This window comes from Cyrtonyx montezumae, unplaced genomic scaffold (genome assembly GCF_038088225.1).
Source record: "Cyrtonyx montezumae isolate F1298 unplaced genomic scaffold, pur_monq_1.0 scaffold_8, whole genome shotgun sequence".
Lineage (NCBI taxonomy): Eukaryota > Metazoa > Chordata > Aves > Galliformes > Odontophoridae > Cyrtonyx > Cyrtonyx montezumae.
Window position 1 is genome coordinate 16,480,635 of NW_027072089.1, and position 22,701 is coordinate 16,503,335.

General features: G+C 37.6%; 2 protein-coding genes across 3 annotated transcripts in view; both read left to right on the forward strand.

Annotated features, from left to right (window-relative positions):
* The window catches only part of EIF3E (eukaryotic translation initiation factor 3 subunit E), a 152,293-nt gene that overhangs the window by 86,145 nt on the left and 43,447 nt on the right, over positions 1-22,701 (forward strand). The window lies entirely within an intron of this gene.
* The window catches only part of RSPO2 (R-spondin 2), a 99,066-nt gene that overhangs the window by 39,730 nt on the left and 36,635 nt on the right, over positions 1-22,701 (forward strand). For both annotated transcript variants that reach the window (XM_065752971.1, XM_065752969.1), the window contains exons 2-3: positions 10,920-11,108; positions 21,607-21,750. In XM_065752971.1, coding sequence (XP_065609043.1) covers positions 10,920-11,108; positions 21,607-21,750 — 333 coding nt within the window. The remainder of the gene's footprint in view (positions 1-10,919; positions 11,109-21,606; positions 21,751-22,701) is intronic.

Below are 22,701 nucleotides of genomic sequence, written 5' to 3' on the forward strand. Positions count from 1 at the left end.
CACCTGAAGACAATACTAGCAAAGATTTTGCATATTCATTGAGGCTCTTGTGGGTTGGCATTGATTTGTTTTTAATGTCAGTGTATATTTTGAGATGTCTGTGAGCTGTGTCATACGAAGTCAGACGACTTGAAGAAATGCAATTATACCTTGCAACAGTTTTCTTTCTTTCTATATTCAAAGGAAGTAACAGTTTATTTTGATCCCAAACCATACTTCTTATATCTACCTAAATATATTGCACACATACGTATGTATTTTCAGTCTCTTTTCCTTATGTTGCAGCACTTTCTTAAAAACTCAATTTTTTTTTCTTCTGAAATTGATGTTGGGTGAATTGTTTGCTTGGTACATAGTTGCCTTTTAGGCTGTTGGGCTTTCCTGTTTTCCAACACTTACTCAAAATAAAAATAATAATCATTTAATAGCAGCAATAGTTGATTATTTCTTCTCTTTGGCAAATTGTCTTGCATAGCCTTGTCTAATAGAGATGGTAAACTTTGGATTAGAGCTGTGTTATCACATTGGGTGGATACATCCTGCTTGATTCCAAACATGAGGTGTAACTGTTAGGGTCTTTTTGTTTTCTCTCTGTTATTTTAAGTGTTATAAATATGGTTTATTTTTCTAGACTCTACTTACAGTTGAGTTTGGGGATTTTAAGGGCGTTAAGGGGTGGGGTTGAGGTTTTTCTTCTTACAGTTTTTTTTTTTTTTTGAGCCCTTTGAGTTTTTTGTCAGTTATCTCAAATTTTTACCTTCCATTATTTGACATTTATGTCTAACTTTTCCATTCTTCGAGGCCGTGCTTTAATGCTATTTCCACATATTTGTTTGTCTATTTGTTCATTTTTTTTAGGGGGGACAGGAGTACATGCAGAACTGTAACTTATTATTCATCCAGTAGAATATCCTCTAACAATTCTCATTTAACTCTTCCCGACACCTAATTTTTGTTTTCTGACAATTATGCTAATATGCAATATAAGCTTAACAAATCTGTCCCTTAAAAAGTTTACAGTAGTCACATTTTTGGCTTATGCTATATATTACTTGGGCAGTAGAATCACAGGCAGGCCAAAACACACAGATGTGTGCTAATTTTTGATCAACTGTTACCAGTTTATTATCGTAATCTATATATAAACTGTACATAATTTAATTTTGAATTGCTCCAAAGCAAGCTCACTGAAACAGTGTTTTTAGAAACCAAACTGAAAAGAAGTCTCTGAACTTTAATAAAGATGCTCTAAATTACTGTTGTTTTTAATTCTCAATCAAGCATATTTCATATCAGATTTTTCCAATGCCAAAATTTTCTAGGATGCAGTTTTTCTTTTTGGTATCTAATGGCTAAGGAAAAGTTTGTCCTGTTCTCCTCAGAGAGCTGAAGGACCACCAGTACTAACTCTGTTTTTGTGAGTAAGAGCTTTCTAGACCTCGGAGTTGCTTCTGTGTCTGTGATGTTAAGGGATAATTCTTGGCATTTGAACATACACATCTTTCTCCTTAGTCTCAGTAATATAAAGTCTATATCCACATTCAAGTTGTGTTATGTGTGTTGATAATGAACCCTGTGATCTGGTAACCAAACCACCACAGGGCAGGTGGCTCATTGTTGCAGTAGACAATGAGTTGCTGCCTGTCCATCTATAATGTCCTTTCTGTCTTTTTCAAAAGAGAGGTATCTCTAAGGGGAAATCTTTGGGTAAACACCTTTTTGGCCAATGGGAGATGTCTTGTGCTTTTCTGAATTTCATCTGCTTTGAGCTGAACAATATTGCTACATCTAGTCCTTTTCCTTCAGTGAACTTTTGCAATTTTTTCTCTTAAGATGGTTCACTTTGTATGTGGAAGGTTACTTTCAGCTGTGAAGATAGCTTTTAGGTTGTCTTATTTGTAGTTTCAGTACATTTTCCAAACTGCTTTGCTTCCTTTTCCCTCCTTGATACTTGTTGTCTGTCTCTGGAATGTCCTGTAAAGTAGAATAGATCTGGACATCCAGAAAACCTTCCATGTCCCCATGTGCTCCATGACCCATTCCTTCCCTCTCAGAACTATGCAAGTCATAGCTCAGGTTATCTCCTCCTTCAAGCAAGAAGTCAAATCTGTGACTTCAGATGTGGGTCATAGGACCACAGGATACATCAGGCTTAAAGAGACCTTGTAAAGTCTTTTGTCCGGGCTCCTACTGTATGTGTGATTACACTTCATGTAGTTCTAACTTCATCCTCAGCTGAATGCTTAACCTAAAACTCAGGGTGCCTCTATCAGACTTGGACAGTTGGCAATTCTGTTTGAATAAAATCGTACAGAAGCTTTGGTAGGAACTGCCTTTTGCCCTGTATGAGGAACTATACAGCATTCCATCTGCAAAACTTAGAAGATTGTGAATATAATCTTGCACATATTTTAAAGCTTCCTACACAGGTTATGGCTGAGGCTGTGAAAACTTCAAGACTACTCACAACTATCTAAACCTTAGATTTTGTTATTCTTAACGGACATGAATTTCTGTACTTTTCAGTTTAATAATATCAATAAATAAATAGACAGGCAAAAAGCTGCATTTGCATTCTGTCAAACATTTCAGAAATTTGTTATTTATAAAATGCTCACCACTGTGTTCATTGCTGTCTAAACTTGAGAAATAAGGCATGTTCTACACTGTTACAAATTTACAATCCACAGTCAATATTTGTTTGGCATTTCGTTATGTGCCAGTTCCTGTTGCACAATAAAAATGTGATAATATACAATAGTTAAGCATGTGGTCATTAGTTTAGTAGTGCCTAAACTAGCAGTGAAAATAGCCATGTAAGCTTTGACTTTTTATATTTCTACTGGAATTTCTATACCCCTAATCCAGCTTCAGAGTACAGATTTGACGTCTACCTCATATAAACATTGATTGATTGAATTTGATCTTCCAGGAAAAGAAAGGCTTGAGCTCTTTCTCTCTATTTTTTTTCCTCTCTGTTCCTCAATCTTTTCTTCCTTTTTAGGAATTGGTCAGTAGAAATATGAAATAGGAAAGTGAAATGTTGTGCATCTACATAAAGTCATCTTATATCTCACTGTACTTTCTGTGTTAAGCTGAGCGTTCTGGATCTTCACCTCTTTAGCTTTAATGCTTCCAATAATGTTTTGTCTTCAGTGGTTTGGGTGGATCTGGATTTGGAGTAGCATTCCAACAAAAACCTCTACATTGGATCCCTGCAGCTTTCAGAGCTTGGAAAAGTTATAACTTACAATAGAAGACAAAGTAAACACACCATCAAAGAAGAAAAACTTAAATCTCTGTTTATTCACCTGCATGCTAGAGATGAATCTTATTCACAGCAACTAGTTGAAATATTCTAGATATTAAAAGGCTCGGCCAAAAATGAATTTATTTAAAAGCCTGCAACTATGTTCCAGTAGAATTTGTGTACCAGATGTTGGCTTGCAGAAACAGTATGCTAGATGAAATTTGAATTTAGTTTCAGATAACGGTATATAGATGGGGAAAATGCATTCCTGGGCAATTTTGTAATTAAGATATAGGCTGTGGCAGCCTGTGCATTTCTAGATGACTAGGGCACGGGAACTTTGAACAGAAAGATCTGAGTCTGGTGAGCAAGAGATTTTTTTCAACACTTGACAGGTGGAAATACAATGCCTTGTGATCTCCCGCTGATGAGATCTCCTTCACCAGCATGGCATTGTGAGAAAAGCAAGTAAGTGTTTATTGGTTTATCTTTGCAGTGTCTGCTTTCATAATAAAAACAGTGATTTGGTCCAAGGTATAGTTAAGTCACTGGAAGCAGTAAAACTTTCTTCTGTTTTAGAAGTAGAACTGCCCCTGTTTGAGTGTATGTCCTTGCTTCCAAATGTCGTTTATTTTCAGTGGAAGGCAAGTCAACTTAGCATTCAAAATAAACACCACCGTCTTCCTATGTATGAGTCCTAGAAGGAGCACTTGCACCTCATGCATAGATGAGATAGAAGAGATACAGGTGAATAAGGGAAAAAGGTGAAAGGGGGTGCTTTAGCTGAGGAATGTCAATTTGAAAAGCCAGACTAGGAGGATGAATTGACTATTTGCTGTTCTCACTGTAGGAGGTTTAGATAGGCCCTGTGCAGGTGCAGGCTGTGGCTAACTGGAGTTGTCTACTTGAGACAGAGAAGCTGTGGATATCCCATCCCTGGAAGTGTTCAAGGCCAGACTGGATTGGGCTTGGTTGTAGTAGGAGATGCCTCTGCCCTATAGCAGGAGGGTTGGATCAAGATGATCTTTAAGGTCCGTTCCAGCTCAAACCATCCTATGATTCTGTGAGCATTAATTTAGTGAGATTTACACTGAAGTCATTGAAATGAGTCGCCCCACGGTTTATCTTCAGAGGAAGATTGTCACTCTAGGGAACATGGGAGTTTTCAGTGTTGTAGACAGTTTGGAAAAAAATGATTTCAGGTGTTTAAGGATCAGTATCTAGAGAATGATCACTGGGTGATCTCCAGAATAACTGTAAAATGCATTGGGAAACAAAATGGCCGCTTCCTACACAGAGCAGCATAGTACTTGAGAGGCAGTGTCTTTGTGGAAAAAAAAAACCAACACCCTTACATAATACATAAATGTTTCAAGTGAGTAGTATCTAGGAATGGTAGAGAAGCTGTATCACTTCTGTATTTGGCACTGGTACAGTCACTTTTCCATTGCTGTGTTCTTTTTTGGTGTCCCTATGTCTGTTGATAAAATGGTAAGGGATTGATCAAAGGACTGGATACTTTGCCTTGCGGTGAGACATTCTGGAATCTTGCTCTGTTTATCTTATCCATGAGAAGGCTAAGAGTTGACCTGATCAGAGTGTCTGCACTGGGGAAAAAACACTGAAAAACTGTTAACAATCTGGCAGACAAAGATATAAAAAGGTCCAGTGGTTGCTATTTGAAGTTCAAAATTCCATTGCAGGTTTTCAGCAGTGAGAATGATTAGCCCCTACGATATCTTAACAAAGGTTGCGGTGGTTTCCTTACCACTGACAATTTTAAAATCAAGACTGAATGGTTTCTTAAATGATATGTTTTAGTAAAGCACAAGTTCTCTGGCTTCTTTGTACAGGGCATTGGACTAATTGATCTCAAAAATGCCCCTTGACCTTGAATATCTTAATTCTTTTAAATTAAGACAATAGCTAGAGTCAAGTTAGTCTTTTTGTTTGTTTGTTTGTTTTTCATCCAAAACTTGTGTTTACATAGCTCTAATGAAAAATATGCAGTTTTCTTGGCCAGCTCCTTTTCATAGCCCATTAGATGATTTTCAACTATAATGACTTTGCAGTCTTACAGAGTTAGTGCATTGGTATGCTATGTAATATTGATGCATCTATATGGCTGTATTCATTGTTCAGTTCTTAGGTACCCTGAAATCATATGCCAAGCAGGAGTGTAGTTTATTTTCTTGAACTGGAGAGAGACGTATGGAATAACTTTATATCATTAATTGAATTTCAGGTTATGAGATCTACTCTTTCTGCAATAAGTGCAGCTTGCAGTGGTCTTTAGTTGATTCTTTCCTCCAGGTTCCATCTGTGCACCTCATGTTTTGTTTTCAGTGATAAGTGTCTCAGAGACATTCTTGCTAGATCTGAGCTGAAATCCAATTACCAGAGTTTGTGTAGCTGCAATTGCAGTCATTAAGCTGACTAGTGTACCAATAATAGCAGTTTCTGAATTCAGAGAACTCGAAAGTCCAATAACACAGTGAAAGGGGAGTAAGCAATGTTACTATTGTAATGAACATGGTGTTCTGACCCTTTAAAGAATTTATGTTAGAGTAATGACATTTTCTACAGCTTCTTTGCTGGGGCCTCTTCTATTTCCAATTGATTTTGGACCCATTTGTCCATTTTTACAGCTGTATAAAAATACCATGTTCTTGGTGTGAAGTGAACACAAGATTCTGGGGAGACTTGTAACTACTTGCAAGTGAATATACAAGAAAGAAACAAATTGGTAGCAGTTATTGTGGTAGGGGCTGCAAGACATTAAAATCCATAGGAAATTAAATGCTGCTAGTTCTTCTGCTCACAGAACAACTTGTCTTACTGTGGGGAACAGACTAGACTCATTTTGCACTATTGGTTCTCTTGTGATTTCAAATAGTCATAACAGTTCGCTTTAAGTCATATTGCTGAAATGGTTTTAATACTTTTGATCCAGACAAGAGTTAAAGTAATTAGCTGACATTTGATTTTACTTGATATGGATCCAAACCATGAAACTTTGAACACCCCTAGAGTTCAGAAGTGTTCATTCAGTGTTTGGGTATTAGTCTGTGTTCTCAAGTAACCTTTTTAACTTGGCATATTTAATCCCAGTTTTAAAATAATAATAATAAAAAAGCCAACAACATAGGGAATCAAGTCTGCAAACACTTTTTATTTAAATACAGAGATGCCCTAGAATGTAGCTGTAGAAGCAGAAAGTCAAAGGAATAGAAAATACACTGCCTGTATAAAGGTGTGTGTGTTGTGTTTATGTGCAGTGTTCACACCTGGATGCATATCTGTGTGGCTGTACAAAATGTTGCTCCTGCTGCAAGGAGCTTACAATGTTAACCGACAGCCAGGGCAATCATGTGCTTTGAGACCCAGAGGATGGTGCTAACTTAGAGCATGTGTGCATTTTTGGTTTTATGATGTGATGACAGCAGCATTCTGACACTGGTTAACATTTGTGGGCCTTGTGGAAGGAGTGAGTTTTCATGAGGGATTTGGATGGAGAAAACCTGCCTGCTTGGCACACAGAGTCGAGGAGGGTGTTCCAGGCAGAGTTGAAGTAGGGATGTGAGAACTGAGAGAGTAGTGTGATGTTTTACATTGTGTGTGACGCAACTGGTAACGTGGAATGTGACTGAGCATGTTTTGTAAGCTTGTTTTTTTTCTTCCAGTCTAATACAGAAGGGGAAAAAATGTTATGAAGAAATTAAAAAGGAAATGCTTAGATGTTCCTGCTGAACATTGAAGGAGGAAGTGAATGCGTCTATTATCTCAGAATTGAGAAAGCTATATACCATAAGATGTATTTGTTGTGTTAAGAGGTGAGATGGAAAATAAGGCTTTCCAAGGGAGTGAGGGATTTGTAGAACTTGATTATAGCCTACGTGTACAAGGGCAAAGAGCTAAAGTTATGTTGATATCTTCAAGATGGCATGCTTATGTGATGCTGAAAACAGAGCTGGAATACTTGATTTGAAGTATGTGTTCAGTATCCAAGTAATTTAGCAGCGGAGCATATCGTGATTTTTCCTGCTTTGGGACAAGTTGAACTGAAAGAAAGGTTGCAGAAGTTGTTCGTATGCTTCCACTGAAGTTCTGCTAAGAATATGACTATTGACAATATAGAAGAAATGCAGTTTTGTGACATACACTTCACAATAACTTACTGTATGCAAAATACTTGCAAACTATTCAGTTGCCCTAAGCAGCACAGTCAGAATTTTCCAGATTCTCTCAAAGTTTACTCTGTACTATAGCATGCAAATAATTTTCTGTCTGTATATTCTTTTCCCTTACTATTGCATAGTTTTTTACTGACTTTATTTTTTGCCTATTAAGATAGAGAAAAATGCCCAACGCTTTCCAGGCTTCTATTGCAACTTAGTAATTAAGAGAGCAAGAGGGAAACTTATCATTATGTGACCATCATGACCTCCCTGTTATACAAAATCAATGAGTCTAATGATCAGTCATTTAAGTAGCAATACACGTACTTCACCTGTAACACCTCCCTTATGAGTATTTCAGAGCAGTTGACAAGTTTTAGTGCTCTACCTCACAACAGCGCTCTGAGAAGAAAAAACATAGCAGAGAAATTGCAAATTTGTTTAGGTTGTTCATAAGATAAAGAAGCCAGTTGATGTGTGATAGTTTGGGGAACCTATCCACAAGTTGTAATTTTGGGATAAATATACACACTGCTTACAGAATCACTCTTATATATATTCTGTGTTAGCTGAAGCTGTGAAGGATTTACCCTTCATCTCCTAAGTAAAGCTGACACAAGGTAACTGAGGACCATTTTATGCTGTTAGCTCCAAGTCATATGAGAGTATGTTGGGACAGACCTACGGCTGAAGTCCAGGGAAGTCAGCACAATTAAATTTGTCTCATCAAACAAAAGGTTAACAAAAAAAACCTGAACTTACCAGAAATGGGAAAAAAGAGAGTAACGCATGGACAGTCACAGAACAGTGGAGTCAGATAGAGACACATTCTGTAGCCAAGATGTCAGAATTTGAGGAAGTTCTAAGGGAAGATGGTATGACCTACCTACATAAACTTATCTGCTCTGGTGTCATCCATGCTCCTCCAGCCACACTATTGAGAATTGCAGCCTTTAGCTTTATCGTTCCTGTTGCCTTGTGTTCCTTCTTCACCTTGAGTGGTTGCACTAAGTCATAATCATGCACAAGCTTCTCACTGTTCAGTCTCTGGAATAATGTAAGGATTGTACAGTATGCATGGATAGTGTTTTTTATGAAGACTGGTAGATGTTGGATGGTGTGACTGTAAGGGGCACTGCTCATGAAAAGCATACCTCTAGTGTAAGGGGTGGGTCCTGCTCGTGGCTGCAGAAAATGGTGTGAGGGCTGTGGTAAAAAGCTGGGCAGTCTTCCTGCAGTCTTCCTGGAGGATTCTCCAGTGCAGACTGTTGCTGGAGGCATGCATGGGTTACGCTGCGGAAGGAGCTAGTTCATTCCAGAAGAGAACACAGGGCTGGAGCAACAGTTGGCCAGGTGGGTGGGCGAAGTTGAGGCTGCCTTGTTTGCTACCAATATTGTGCAGCCACCCCAGAGGGACAGAGAGGAAAAAATATCCTTATTTGAGGTAGAAACACCATGCTGGATATGAGAACCTGACCCCTACTGCTTCAAGCCCCAGAAAGATCTCTGAGTGGAGATGAATAAATTGAAGCATCTTGTTACCTTATTTTTGTTCTATTTAATGCTTTTCTTAAAGCACAGGATACTGTGAGGAGCCTTGAACAAGTTTGAGGTACAGATTTGCTGAGGGTGATATTCAAGGACACTAAAAGGGGACTTGGAGGTCTTACCATGTGTTAAGCAGCAATTGCTTTGGAGTACATTGTCTTATATTTGATCTGGTTCTGGAAAGGCAGTCCCTGCAAAAGTGAGAGGAGGGATGCACTTGGGCCTAGCTCATCATCTGTTTCTTTCTCATATGTCTTCCAAGAATGAGGGTATTCCCAAGATGAACCATAGGAGGAGTACTGGAGAGAGTGGGTACAACAGGATGTTGTACTGGTTCAGGGATTTAAAGCAGTTGGTCTCGCAGGATGTGCCTTTGCAAAGGGTGTGAGATTTAGTATGTATACCAGATAGGATAAGCATGCTATTTCCATCAAGAGAATCTTAGTACGTGAGCCTGATCTCAGAGAACTCCAGCCCTTGCAATGTGTCCCAATGGCTGATCAGCTTCCCACTGCTTGCTTGGCTCCTTGTCCTGCCTGCCATCCACTGGGAGCGTTCTGCACAGGGCAGGAGCTGAACACTGCCATACTGAACTGGGAGAGGCATGCTGGGGGGGGGGATTGAGCAACCACAGAACGAGAATGTGGTGCACAGATGTGCAAAGGTGAGAGTAAAGCTTATCAGCTACTGGTTCCAGAGGGTGGTGGGTTTTTTCCTTTCTTCTTTTCCCAGCTTGGCTGTTGAAGTCAGCCATTAAACAACAGCTTTTATTCATCCTTGTAAGATAAAAATTACTGGAGTACTATGTTAGAGCATAGATACTCTGAAATACTTTAAAATATAACAGTTAATCATAGTCTTTGCTCTTTTGGCCGGCTGCTGTCAGTGACCTCTACTCAAAAGCTCTTGATACATCAAGGACATTTCCCTTTTCAAGCGTGATGTTTCTCTTTTGTTTCTAGTAAACTAGATTTAAACTGGAACTTGTTAGACTTCACTTCTGTGAAATTCTGTGCCCAATTTACTATCTGAGAAGGACCTATTATTAAGTTATTCTAGTTTCAGGAACATCTTGAGCCTTCATCCCTCTGCTAACCTGCTGTGCTGACTCAGCGCCTGAGAAGGAGCTGACTGTGCAAGGGGCAGGGGCTGTTCTCTGACTTGAGAGAAAGGCGGGGACAGTGAAGGCTCACAAAGGCAGATTTTGTTGCACAATCACTTAAGTCATAAAAAAAGAGTATATTTATTGAAGATGTAACAGCTAGTGACCTAAAGTCATGGTTAGATATAAACACCTTTCTTTTGAGGTGCATGTAGTTTTCAACTCATTTTGGGTAGAACCTCAAGAAAATAAACTTACAGATTCACTTTCTTTTTGGAAATAATGATGTTTATATTTTTACAAAGATCTAGAAGTGACTGCAAGAAGGTACTACAGTAACTATACCTGACAGATGTGTATGTAGCGGGTGTTGCACCCATTCCATAGTTTGCTGCACTTAATGTTGCTGTGTTCACAAGTCAGAAGTTGCGTTTGTGTTGATGCTGGATTTCTGTGGAAATATCATTCCAGGTGCATAGATTAGGGTGCCAATATTCTTATATTTTGCTGCTGTTTTGTGCTTATATGCTCAGCTTCAAACTAGAATTGAGCATACAAATTTTGTTTATTGTACTTGTGACTTTTATATATCTTGGTCTCCAATTGTTTATACCTTTGTTTAAAATGTGTGAAAGTTCATTAAATTGCTGTGCATACTTATTAAAAACACAAGAGATTGTTTCTTTTCATCCACTTCCCAGTGCAGATGCTTGACAATGAGTGCACTTGTGGAACCTTCTTTTCAAAACTACTTTTAATCATGTGGTAGAGAATACTTTACTGTAAAGAGGATCTCCAGGCAAAATGATCTTAAAGTGTAATTTATCTTCTTATTTTGCAGCTAGCTATGGATCAAATCCAATTTGCAAAGGCTGTTTGTCTTGTTCAAAGGATAATGGGTGCATCAGATGCCAGCATAAGTTATTCTTCTTCCTACGAAGAGAAGGAATGAGACAGTATGGTGAATGCCTGCATTCCTGCCCATCAGGGTACTATGGACTCCGAACGCCAGACATGAACAGATGTTCAAGTGAGTTTTGTGGGTTTTTTGTTTTGTTTATGTTTTTGAAAGCTTACATGCACTTTTTATTGGGAAGCCATAATTCACACACTTTTTAAGACGATATGTTGTGGAACATAATATTTTTATAGAAGTCATGCTCATCATAAAAACATATTTGCTAATGTCCAAGCTCACGCCAAGATTTGTTATGTTCAGCAAATTAAATAGTTGTTGTGCTCACCTAGCTGTTGCAGTTATTGCCACTTTTATTTTAATTAAAGGAAAGGTTAAGAAAGAATTATGATTTAAGCATATATTTTTTGTTTTAAAAATATAATTCCCATTATACGAAAATTAAAAAAGATTAAGCATATTTTTAACAATGCTTCGTGTATGTACAGGCCCAGTATATGCATTGAGATGTGTGTGGGCTTCTCATCGTGCTTTTTGTTCCGACACAATTTTCAGGTGACCAGATACCTTGTGCCATGCATGTTTTAATATGTAACTGTTGCTATTTTAATAAAACAGATGTACTGTTAAGAACAAACAAACAACCTTTCACTGTTAGTGCTGCATTTTATTTGGAAATTTACAACCTGCTAATGTGCAACAAGATTCCTTGTTTGCATGTTTGTCCCTAGCAGTGTGGCTGTTAAGGCCAACGAGTGCTCTGCTGTATCTGCATGTTATTTCACCGCTATCTGGCAGTTGTGCCTATTTGTATCGAATTTTCCATATGCTCATATGTAGACGATTACCCATATGGATTGTTAATCATTGCTACCACCCCTAATTCATATTTTTTTCATGTGTCATGGTCTGACCAGAATTAGGTCACTAAACTGAAGAACCTGAAGTGAGAAACGGCTTTTCTTTGCTTCCTAAACTAATCGAACATTTGTTAAATGTAGGGCACTCTCCTGTGGGTCCTGCAGCGTGTCACGGGGATGCACTGTGCTGTGAGGAAGTGGGTGCTGTCCTTCAGATCACACATAATCTTGACAGGCCTATGAGGTCATTCTGTGGCACTTTTGGCTGGAGTAGGAGCATTAACTGCAGTGCTCTGGCCACATTCCAGCCCATCTAATGACATCTCGCCTGTTTCTCCCCATTCCTGGTACGGGTGCCGTGGATGTGGTATTCTTCACTTTGTGCTAGGTAATGCTGCTGAACACTGCCTAATCTATACCAGGTGGCTGGGTTTTGATGAAAAATTCAATGAGAGCAGAATAGCGTTCATACATGCCTTCTGTAAAACAGTTTAGGATCTTGGCCTTAATTTTCGTAGTGCAGTTGTGAATTCAGCAACTTGTCCACTTTCAGCCTTTCAGAGTGGGCTCTAGAAGCTTGGCAACATGAAAATGTCTTTGAGTATCATTACAGTTTTGGGGAATAGATGAATGTATTTATATTAGCAGTACTTTGCTTGTGAGATGGGAAACATAGTCTGTGCTGATAGTTGTTCTTTGCTCTCTTTCAAACAAACAAACCATCCCAAAAAACCCACAAAGTTTGCAGAAGGTGGACTGTGAATTCAATACGACTTATTCTACATTTTTACCACTTACAGAAAGTGGCCTTTTTCCCTGAATTACAGGATTGGTTTTGAAAAGCACAAATGTGAGGCTGTGTCCAATCTGTATTGGCATGTGTTGAGTGCTGGATATTTAACTCACCCTCATGCCTTTGACAGTCTCTCCCTCTGAGAATAATTACACAGTTGCCTTTACAGACCAGTGCTGGTTCCCCTCCAGTGATTTTTGAGCTGTATATTTTTATTTTGGTGTGATCGCCAACTGGTGTATTTATAAAGCATATCTGTGTTTTTGCTCTTGGTTTGGTGATCTTGCATGGTACACACGTTGCATTGTGGACACAGACATTTTGTGGATTCAAGCTGAGATAAAATAAACATTCCTAAAAAATAGAATATGTTTCTTCCTACTTGATGTTAGATACTTTTAGTTACAGCTTGTTACAGACTATTGCTCAGATAGTATTATCTCAGCTAAAAATAATAAAAATTCTGGCTCTGTTAAAATCTGTCTGGGAGTTACAGGGCTTGAATTACTTAGGTTGAAATGATTTCTGCCCTATTAATGCCTTTACAGGCACAAAAGCTGTTTAACGTTTTATTACTGGAACACTTGCCCATTTTTGTTCAAGAAGCTATAGAACATTTTTATGGAAAATGTTGACATGATTTTAAAAGCCAAACATAGTTAGTGCCAAAGGTAACACAATAAATACTGCAGCCAAGTGCAACAGCTCCAAAATTATGGAAATTTTGAATTTCAAGCCTAATTTTCTTTTCTACATGTAAGCAGTATGTGTCTCTTGAATTTGCTGAATGGTTCTAGACTGTTTTTCTAGTAACAGTGAATCATGTACTTTTTAAACAGCTTTTCCCTAGAAATTGATGTAGTGTGCTTCCTGCTGGAGCATATTTTCATCTGGAACACTGAAGTAAAAACATTTAAACATAAAATTGAAAACTGTTGGGTCTTATCTCTAGAAGAGTGCCCAAGAGGAGTGCTACACTTTATTAATTTTCCAAGAAATTTTTAATTATTAACTTTGAGGTGAACTGTTCCAAGAAGAACAAAACAATAAATCTGAATAAAAGAATAGAATGAACTCTGTTACCTCAGTGGTTGTTTCAACTTTGGCTTAATTAATCTCTCTAGCCTATCTTGAACCCTTCAACTTGGTCAGTGTCCGTGGTAAGCTTTTTGTGGGAAGACACGGTAACATTTTAGAAATCACAGTTCCCTTCAGCTTGAGTTGGCTACTTCATTTGTTTATGTTCACCTTCTTTCCTTGTGGGAGGACCAAGCGTTTCTAAAATTGTCATTAGCTGTTCCATGTGCCTTCAGTGAAAGCAAGATAAAGAGAAGCTTTTAATAACTGACTTGTTAATACCTTATTTATGAAACACATGCAGTTAATTCACTGTCTAAAGAAAGCTAATAATTTTTTTTTAAGGCTTTGTTACAAAATAGCAAGGCATCATTAATATGGCTTGACTATTGCTTAGGTAGTACAGCAGAACACAGAAAACTCTGAGGCTATTTATTCAATATTTGTTATTATTATGGTACAAGCATCAGGCATCTCTTTTTTTATTTTTTAATAATAAATATTTTGATGGAAGAGCATCCTTTCACCAGTCCAGCAACAAAAAAATCTTAATAGTGCTTTGAATTAAAGATTTCTTAAAACTGTAGTCAATTTAGATTTAATATAGCAGTTGTATATTCATGAAGTACTAATTGAAACCACTGTGGTTTGGCATTTGTTTAAAGGATCCCAACTAATAATAAATCAAGATTAGAATGTAATAGAAATATATTAAGTGAATTTATTAAAATAATAATAATAATCCTCATTATGGTATTTTATAAGCAGCATTTTATATTCCGAGCACTGATCTTTGTGAAATGATAGACCCGGAGTAAACTTCAGTAATGATTACTGGCAAGTGGCTGAATTTTTTTGTTCTCCAGAACTCATATTGATCCACTGCCAAAGTTGCAACTTGAAAATAATTTCTAGTTTTAATCATAAATCCTTCAGCTACTGAAGTCTCTTCTATTTAGGAGTTTCTTAGCGCCCTTGTAGACCAAAGCTCTTTTGCTTGGGATTTTCCTTCTCTAATTCCTTAAAGCCAATTGATGCTTTGGTCTCTATTCTTTTAGATAGAATCTCAATCACAGAACTGTAGTGGTTGGAAGGGACCTCTAGAGACCACTGAGTCCAACCCCCTGCCAAAGCAGCTCCCTAGCCCAGGTTGCACAGGTAGGCGTCCAGGCGGGTCTGGAACGTCTCCAGAGAAGGAGACTCCACCACCTCTCTGTGCAGCTGTGCCACTGCTCCGTCACTGCACTGGGAAGAATTGTTTGAGTTGGAAGGGACCCTTAAAGGTTAATTAGTCCATCTCCCCTGCAATGAACAGGGATGTCTACAGCTAGATGGTTTGCTCAGGTCTTGAATGTGTCCAGGGATGGGCATACACCACATCTCTGGGCAACCTGTTCCAGTGCTTCACTATTATTGTAAAATCAACAAACAAACAACCTTATTCCTTCTATTCAGCCTTTATCTCCCCTAATTCATTGGTTGCTCAGCTCATTCTCCATCCCGTAAAAGAGCTGCTCACAACAGAGCTTTCTTTACCTCTGTCCTTATCTCCTGCTCTTAATAGCCCTGTCTTTCCCCAGGTGCCTTTATCTTCTGTCTTCAAGGTGAATTATGAAACTCATGGCAAGGGGATTGGAACTAGATGATCTTTAAGGATTCTTCTAATAATTCTAGGATTCTATGAAATGTGTAGTCCAGCTGTATTTTTGAAATGGCTCCTAGCCCAGGAAATTCTGCAGAGGAATCAGTGTAAGAAGTGGTATGGAGCTGCACAGAGTGTCAACAGCCAGTCAGGATGGCAGCTTGGGGGTAAGACTGGGGCACCAGGTCTGCAGAAGGAAGTTGAGAGTAGGAGTTGAAGCATTTTATGCTCCAGTTTGATTTTCAAAGGTATTATGTTTCCTTACAATTCAGCTTGTTCTGACACCTTAAAAGCTAGTGGTAGATGTACTGTGGAAGGATAGTAGTTGTTTTAATAACATCATACTTTATTTAACTGTAGTACAGAATTTAGTGCTTTTTTATTTTTATTTTTTAAATCATAACAGACCTGGGTTTGTTGTATACCTGGGTCAAAATTTAATTTATATTTTGAACTCTTAGACTTTGGTTTTTTTTTCATTAAAATATGAGTCAGTGTGTGTCAGTTGTTTAATGCTTGTTTTAAAAGAAGAATTAGTAGAATTGTCTTATCATGACTGTCAGGAAGTCAAAACAGGCCAGGAAAGCATTTTTATGACAGTAGTTCATCCAATTAGAGTGCATCTCTCATTTGATCCTGACTGGTAATCCAGGCTTCCTTCCTCCAGAATTCTTTAATGTTCCATTTTGTAGTGCTCTATAAATACTGGAAACTTTATCCACCTCAATTAGATATTTTTGTAATGATATACAAGATCACTATTCACATCAGTATAAATGAGATAAAGCCTAAATCAAATATTATATTGCTGGTTAGGTAAATACCTTTTTTCTAGAACAGGTTGGTTTCTCATCTTGACTGAAAAATACTTTGTAACTATTACATAAAATAATAGTTATTTCGCCATTGGCTGGGGGGTGAGTGGGGGCGATAGTACTAGTTCATGGAGGGTGGTGGTGCTTCTTTCTTCAGTATGTTCTGTAGCTGTTCTCAAGCACGTAAACACTTTGACATACTGTAATGTACCTTTGTGCTGTACTGAAATGTCACTTACCCAAGTCCTTATTCTTCCCTCAGGTTAAATTAACAGGTTGCACAGTATCAACAGACTTTTCTTCTCCTTATCAGAGTCAGTATATATTTTATATCGTAAATCGAACTTTCAGAGTTCTATTGAAGGGAATACAACTTTGTATAGCTTTGTTTCATCTAACCACTGAAGATACTTGAGCAGAGCGCTTCAGCTTAATTTCAGCCCATTTTAGCTTCACCAAAGTGAAGCTTCTTTTCCACCCTTTCCCCTGAGAGGTGAAGTCATGGAGCTGTGTATTTACAACCACTCCTGAGACAGTTTGTGATTGAAAATGGACTTGTAGAAATTCAGTTTTTCTGACTGATGGAGTACTGATTCAGTTCTTGTCATTCTACAAATGTATATTTTTCATGACAGATTGTTTTCTTCAGGGCTTTTAATATTGTTTTTGCCCATTAGGGTAATTATAGTGGGCTATGGTCTATCTGATGGCATAAAAAGGTTAATAGTTTAAAATCATGCTTGCAGCAGCAGCAATTAGGACCTTTGCCATGGATTTCAGTGAGGTCAGAATCTTGTAGCATTTACATACAGCTCTGGTGGGAATATGGTGTAACACTTAAAAAGTGCCATCTGTTTAGAAATGGAGTGTGCTAATCAGACGTAGCAACAGATTTCTCTGTTTCTCTCTGAGTGCTTTTTGAAATCCAAATTAGCTAGTGAATTTGAAAGGATTTAGAAAAGTAAGGAAGATTCTACTTTTCTTTGCCACACTTGGACATAAGATGCAAAGATGCAAAATTTGAATGGTTGAAAGCAATAGCTTTCAAACAGTTCAATTCATCAACTGTGAACAATATTTCCTTATTTTTTAGTTGTATTGTTTTGTGTAAAGGATAAAAGCACTTTTTAAAATGCTATTTTTCTTAATTAGGAGGGGTGCTTTTAAAGTAATGCCTCGTATTTATTTCCATGGAAGCTACAACAGTTAAAAAGAACAAAATTTAATAGAGCACATCCTTAGGTACAAAACACAATTTTTCAACATAGTCACTAGCACTAGCTGTTTTTTTTGCCAGCAATGAACAAGAACCTGCATGTCACACTCATTAAAATCTCCCCTCTGCGGAGATGGTCCACTTTTCCACAGCTACTACAACAGCTAGGAAGTTGAAGAGATAGGTGTGTAAGAAGGAACCAAATCTGGACTATACAGTGGGTGAGATAAGACAATCCAGCCAAGACTGGCAGTATACTCTATGCCTCGTGTTATCTTTGCAAGAGTAAGGTCATGTTTCCCTCTGGCCTGATGCTGGAAGTTTGACCCTTCAGCTTAATCAAAGTCATGATGTGGTGGTCAGAGCTTTGTCCAGGTTCCAGGGAAATCTAGAAGAATCACAAATTTTCTATCCCAAAAAGCAGCACGCATCACTTCATCTGACTTTTCTTCAATGATTAACTCATATGCTGTCACAGAATGGACTGCTATTTTGACTCTGGCTCATAGTGGTGACATCACATCTCGTCACTGGTATTGATAGGATCCAGGGAACTGTTACCTTCAGCCTTGTTTTGGATTAACAGATCCTGACAGCGGTGAACACAGTGTTCTTTCTGTTCCTGTGTATGCATCTGTAGGACCTACCTGGCAAAAAATTGGCAATATTCCAACATTGCCACCATAATTTCCAACACACTGAGGCCAATATCCATCTCCTACATAATGTCCTGGTTATTATCCACTGATTTGTGCAGATGAGCTGACCAAGAATCTTTTCATTTTGTGTCATGACAGCTATGTATGGCCATCTGGAGTGTGGCTTTTCTTTCATGTTGCTGTTGTTAGTGCTGAAACACACCACCCACTGCCTTACTATGCTCACATCCAGTGTTTGATCTCCATACACTTGCTTCAGCAACACTTGCTTCAGCATTCACTGATGAATATCAATGGATACATTTTTTTCCAATTCCACACCTCTGTTTTATATGCACTTCCATGTCAGATGGCATTCTGTCAGACTGCCCCTGTGCTGCCATCTGCCATACGACAGCACTATGTAATAGAGTGCTGGTGGGAAGGTTCAGCCTCTACTGCCATACCACCAACATCTGCCCTGACATTGTGGGCCAACATTAAATAGATAAATAAATAGAAGCAGCAGTATTTAGTTGTATACCAGTGTATCTCATATTAATAATAGAGAATCAGCATTCTTTACATCTTCAACCAAAAATCTATATGCTTTCTTTCTCTGTACATATTGATATATATATATATAGATGTAAAAGAATTTTATAAATTCATCTGTTGATTTACTAAACTCAGAAACAGTTAAAATTTATTTATATCACATTGATTCAAAACATGAATAAAGCTGATTTGCTTACAAAGCATTAAACCATATAATAAGATGAAGCTAATATATTTCAAATAGTTTCAGTTTTATAACTTTCTGTGGTAGCTGATGGTTGAAAACAGACTTGCAGAAAGTTAGCTTTTCTTTTACCTCTTTATTTCTTTACCTCTTTAGTTGATTGAAGTTGTCCTGCAAGGCTCAGAGCTGCATGAGCATCTTTAATGGTTTGAAACCTCGCAAGTACCACCTAATAATCTCACATTCCATGAATGGTTGTCACTAAATTAATACTTTAATTTTGGAAATGTTCAGATTTTTTGTTTTTTCCCAAAACTGCATCTTATACAGATTAAATAATAGGAACTTCATATTTGAAACGTAGCCCTTAGCCTAAGAGCCCCTACTGTAATGTCTCTAAAATAAAGTTGTCATACTCTATTGTAATACAAAAGAAAACTGGCATGGAAAGTCAAGTGAAAGATATAAACAGGATGAGAATTTGAAATATGATCAAGAAACTGGTAGAAGGCTGATTCAATAGTTTAATGTTTAAATATAGGATATTCACATGGACTATTAGATAGAAGTTATTTTATGTAGGGTATCCCCAGTATAAAGTGAGACAGGATTTCACCTGATAAAGATTGTTTATATATTATCAGAAGGCAATGTTCTTTGTTTAATCCCTCTTCCATCTCAAGGAGTTCAAATGGAATAGACTTTAAACACATCACTCTCCAACGTGATTTGAAAGCAGTGGTTAAAACACTATTTCAAAAATATACTTGCGTCAATTGGATGTGAGGGAGGATTGCGTGATGCTAATTTTTCTTTTTATGTTGGTGTTCTGCACCTCATCATTGGACTAACTGGTTTGGAAAAACCTTGATGTCTTTTCAAACTGCCTTGCGTGGGTGTGCAAGAGGCAAATGTTTTTTGTTTTTTTCTTGAATATTTAAACACAGTGGATGTTTGATTCAAGCATCAGAATTAATAAAATATTTGCAGTACATGTGGAATATAACAAACCAGATTTGCAATTAACTATTGCAGTACATCTCCAGGGCAGCTTGCCTTATCATCTTGCCTAGCAGAAACATTCAGCTAGGGAAACGATTTTGAAGTATTTATTGCATGAACAATATTCTGTTCTTTGGAGACAGTTGCAAACCTCAGGAGAAGGAAATGGTAAATCTTGGGAATTTCCTAAAGCAAGGCTGTGGGTAAGAAGGCAAATTTTGCTGCTGGTGTGCACGGAAGATCTAGGAGTCCCATTCAGAAATGCTGTACACTGGACTTGCTAGCAAATGGATTCTGTGATTGTCTCTACACAGTCTGAAATGCGTATCTTTGGCAGTGGAAGAGTTCAGATTTTGATTTGTGAGTCCCTTCTACACCAAAGATGTGCCAGCATTTGAAATCTTTCTTTTTCATCGTTGTTTTTTTTTTTAATCCCCTCTTTGCAGTCTGCCTAATTTCTTGTCGCAAGAAATCTGATCTGGAAAGTGACATGATTTTCTCGTTTCTATATAGAATAATTTCTCCCCACCACCCAGTTTGACTGTTGTGGCATACCTTATTATGGGCTTCTGAAGTACAAGAATAAACATTAAAATCTGTTTCATAAGGATTGGCTAAATTTGCAGGGCAGGGGTGAAATACCAATGGCTATTTCAGGAGACCCCATGTTTTTTTAATTTTAATTTTTTTTTTTTTTTGCTTTAGAAAAGAATGAAAAATAAGTGAATAATGTAACTGACCAAAAAGTTTAGTATATCTTTACGTTAAATGAGTAACAAATGCCTACTGCTGTAACTTCAGCTGAAGGCAGGATATAGTTAATGCAGTTTACATGAATTAGGAAAATTTATTTAAGGAGTAGATAAGCGATAAGCTCGAATGTGTTCTTTATTGTTTCAAATATAATGACTTTTACTTTTGAAAGTTTTTCCAGGCATTTTTTCTATGTATGTTTGACAAACCTTCCATGGAAATATTTCTGTTTTACAGGTGTGCATATTGTTCTTGATATCTAGTTCATTACTGGTTTGCTTGTTGTAGTATGAAACAGGAAATTTCTGAATAGTCTGCTTCTGAGTCCATACTCTACTGTGGATAATAAATTATTAGTGAAATTATTAGTGAAATTCCTAAAATTCCTCCTAAATTAAAATTCCTCCTAAATTCCTCCTAAATTATTAGTGAAATTCAGTATTTTTAAAGGCAGTAGTAATTTTCATTGTTTTTTATAACTGTGTCTTTCAGTCATATAATAATGGCTATTTCTTTATGCATTGACTTCATTGGTAAGAGAGCAATTACATCCAGAACAATTGTATTTTTTTATTTATTTTTGTCTGGTAGCACATGCATATATGTAGGTATGGAATTCAAAGAAAGCTAAATAAATGTTTTCATGTGTCATTTATAGAAAAAAATGTCAGGAAAAAGTTTATATCCTGCTTGCAGAGATAAATAAGAAATAAATTGCAATACATGTAGTGTATATCTAATTCTCCAAATTAACTCATCTGCCTTATATTACTTAGTATTACTTTAACAGAAAACAATTTACATTTTTCCTCCAAAAGAGATCAAATCAGCAGAGAACTCATTTAATTGGAATCTTTATCTGCATTTTTTATTAGAAAACAGAATGAAAAAGATGAATGGAAAAAAACAACACAGTTAACTGCTTTCTCCTAAACAGTGGGTGGATTTCAGAATGGCACTATTCTTCAATATAGCACTTATGATTTTGATATTCTGTTGCTTTATAAATCCTTTCAGTTTGAATCTTCCCTTAACTTCGTGGTATTTTTGTTCCCTATGATGCTTTTGTTTCAGGATGCCGAATAGAAAACTGCGACTCCTGCTTCAGCAGAGACTTCTGCACCAAATGCAAAGCTGGCTTCTACTCACACAGAGGCCGTTGTTTCAGAGGTTGCCCTCCTGGATTTGCTGCCTTGGAAGAGCTCATGGAGTGTGTGGGTGAGTCTTCCAGCCCTGTAGTGCTGCTGGTGCCATTTTTTTGGCTAGGTGGTCAGGTTCAAATGCTGATGACACTGTATTTAAGCTGATGCTTAGTAATTCCTTTACAGTTTTCTGAAAGGAAGTTGTAGGGAGGTGGGAGGTGGCATCTCCTCCTGGGTAGCAGAGATAGGACAAGAGGTAATGGCCTCAAGAAGCACCACAGGAGGCTTGGGCTGGATTTAGGAAAAATTTATTCTCAGAAAGTGGTGAAGTATTGGGACAGGCTGCCCAGGGAGGTGGTGGAGTCACCAACCCTGGAGGTGTTTAAGAAAAGGCTAAACGTGGCACTGAGTAACATGGTCTAGTAATGTGTTAGTGATGGTTGGACATCAGTTGGATCATAAGTTGGATCTTAGTGGCTTTTCAACCTTAATGATTCTATGATTCCTAACAAGAAATATTCACTAAAAGATTGTCCGGACCTCTTTCTCCGTAATTATATATATTTGTTTTCCAAACTTTGGAAGAATGCATTACAGGGAATTCTGTTCAGCATCTGAAAGTTCTGTCGTGTAAGTCACCGTATGTGTAGATCTGTAACTCAATTAGTAAGATTTCAGGAAGGCCTATTTTTGCATTAGAACTTTAAGTCAATGAATGTCCATTTAATTTTTGCCTCCATAAACTGCCTGCTCATTTTTTCTTTCACAGAGTCCAGAACCCAGGGGCATAGCAGTTTGAACATATGCCCTGTTTGTGAAGCTCAGCAATATCTGGGTTTCAGAATCGCTTTTTGTTTCTCTACAGTTCTCCTCTGTTCTAATTTGCAAGTAACAGGGAAGCAAAAGAGTTTGATATAGCAGCCCATCTAGGCTGCTCATTGTATTACACATATTGCACTGTGCATTCATTCTATAACCAACACTTTCTGCTGGGGGGGTGGAAATTAAAAAAACAAACAAACACACA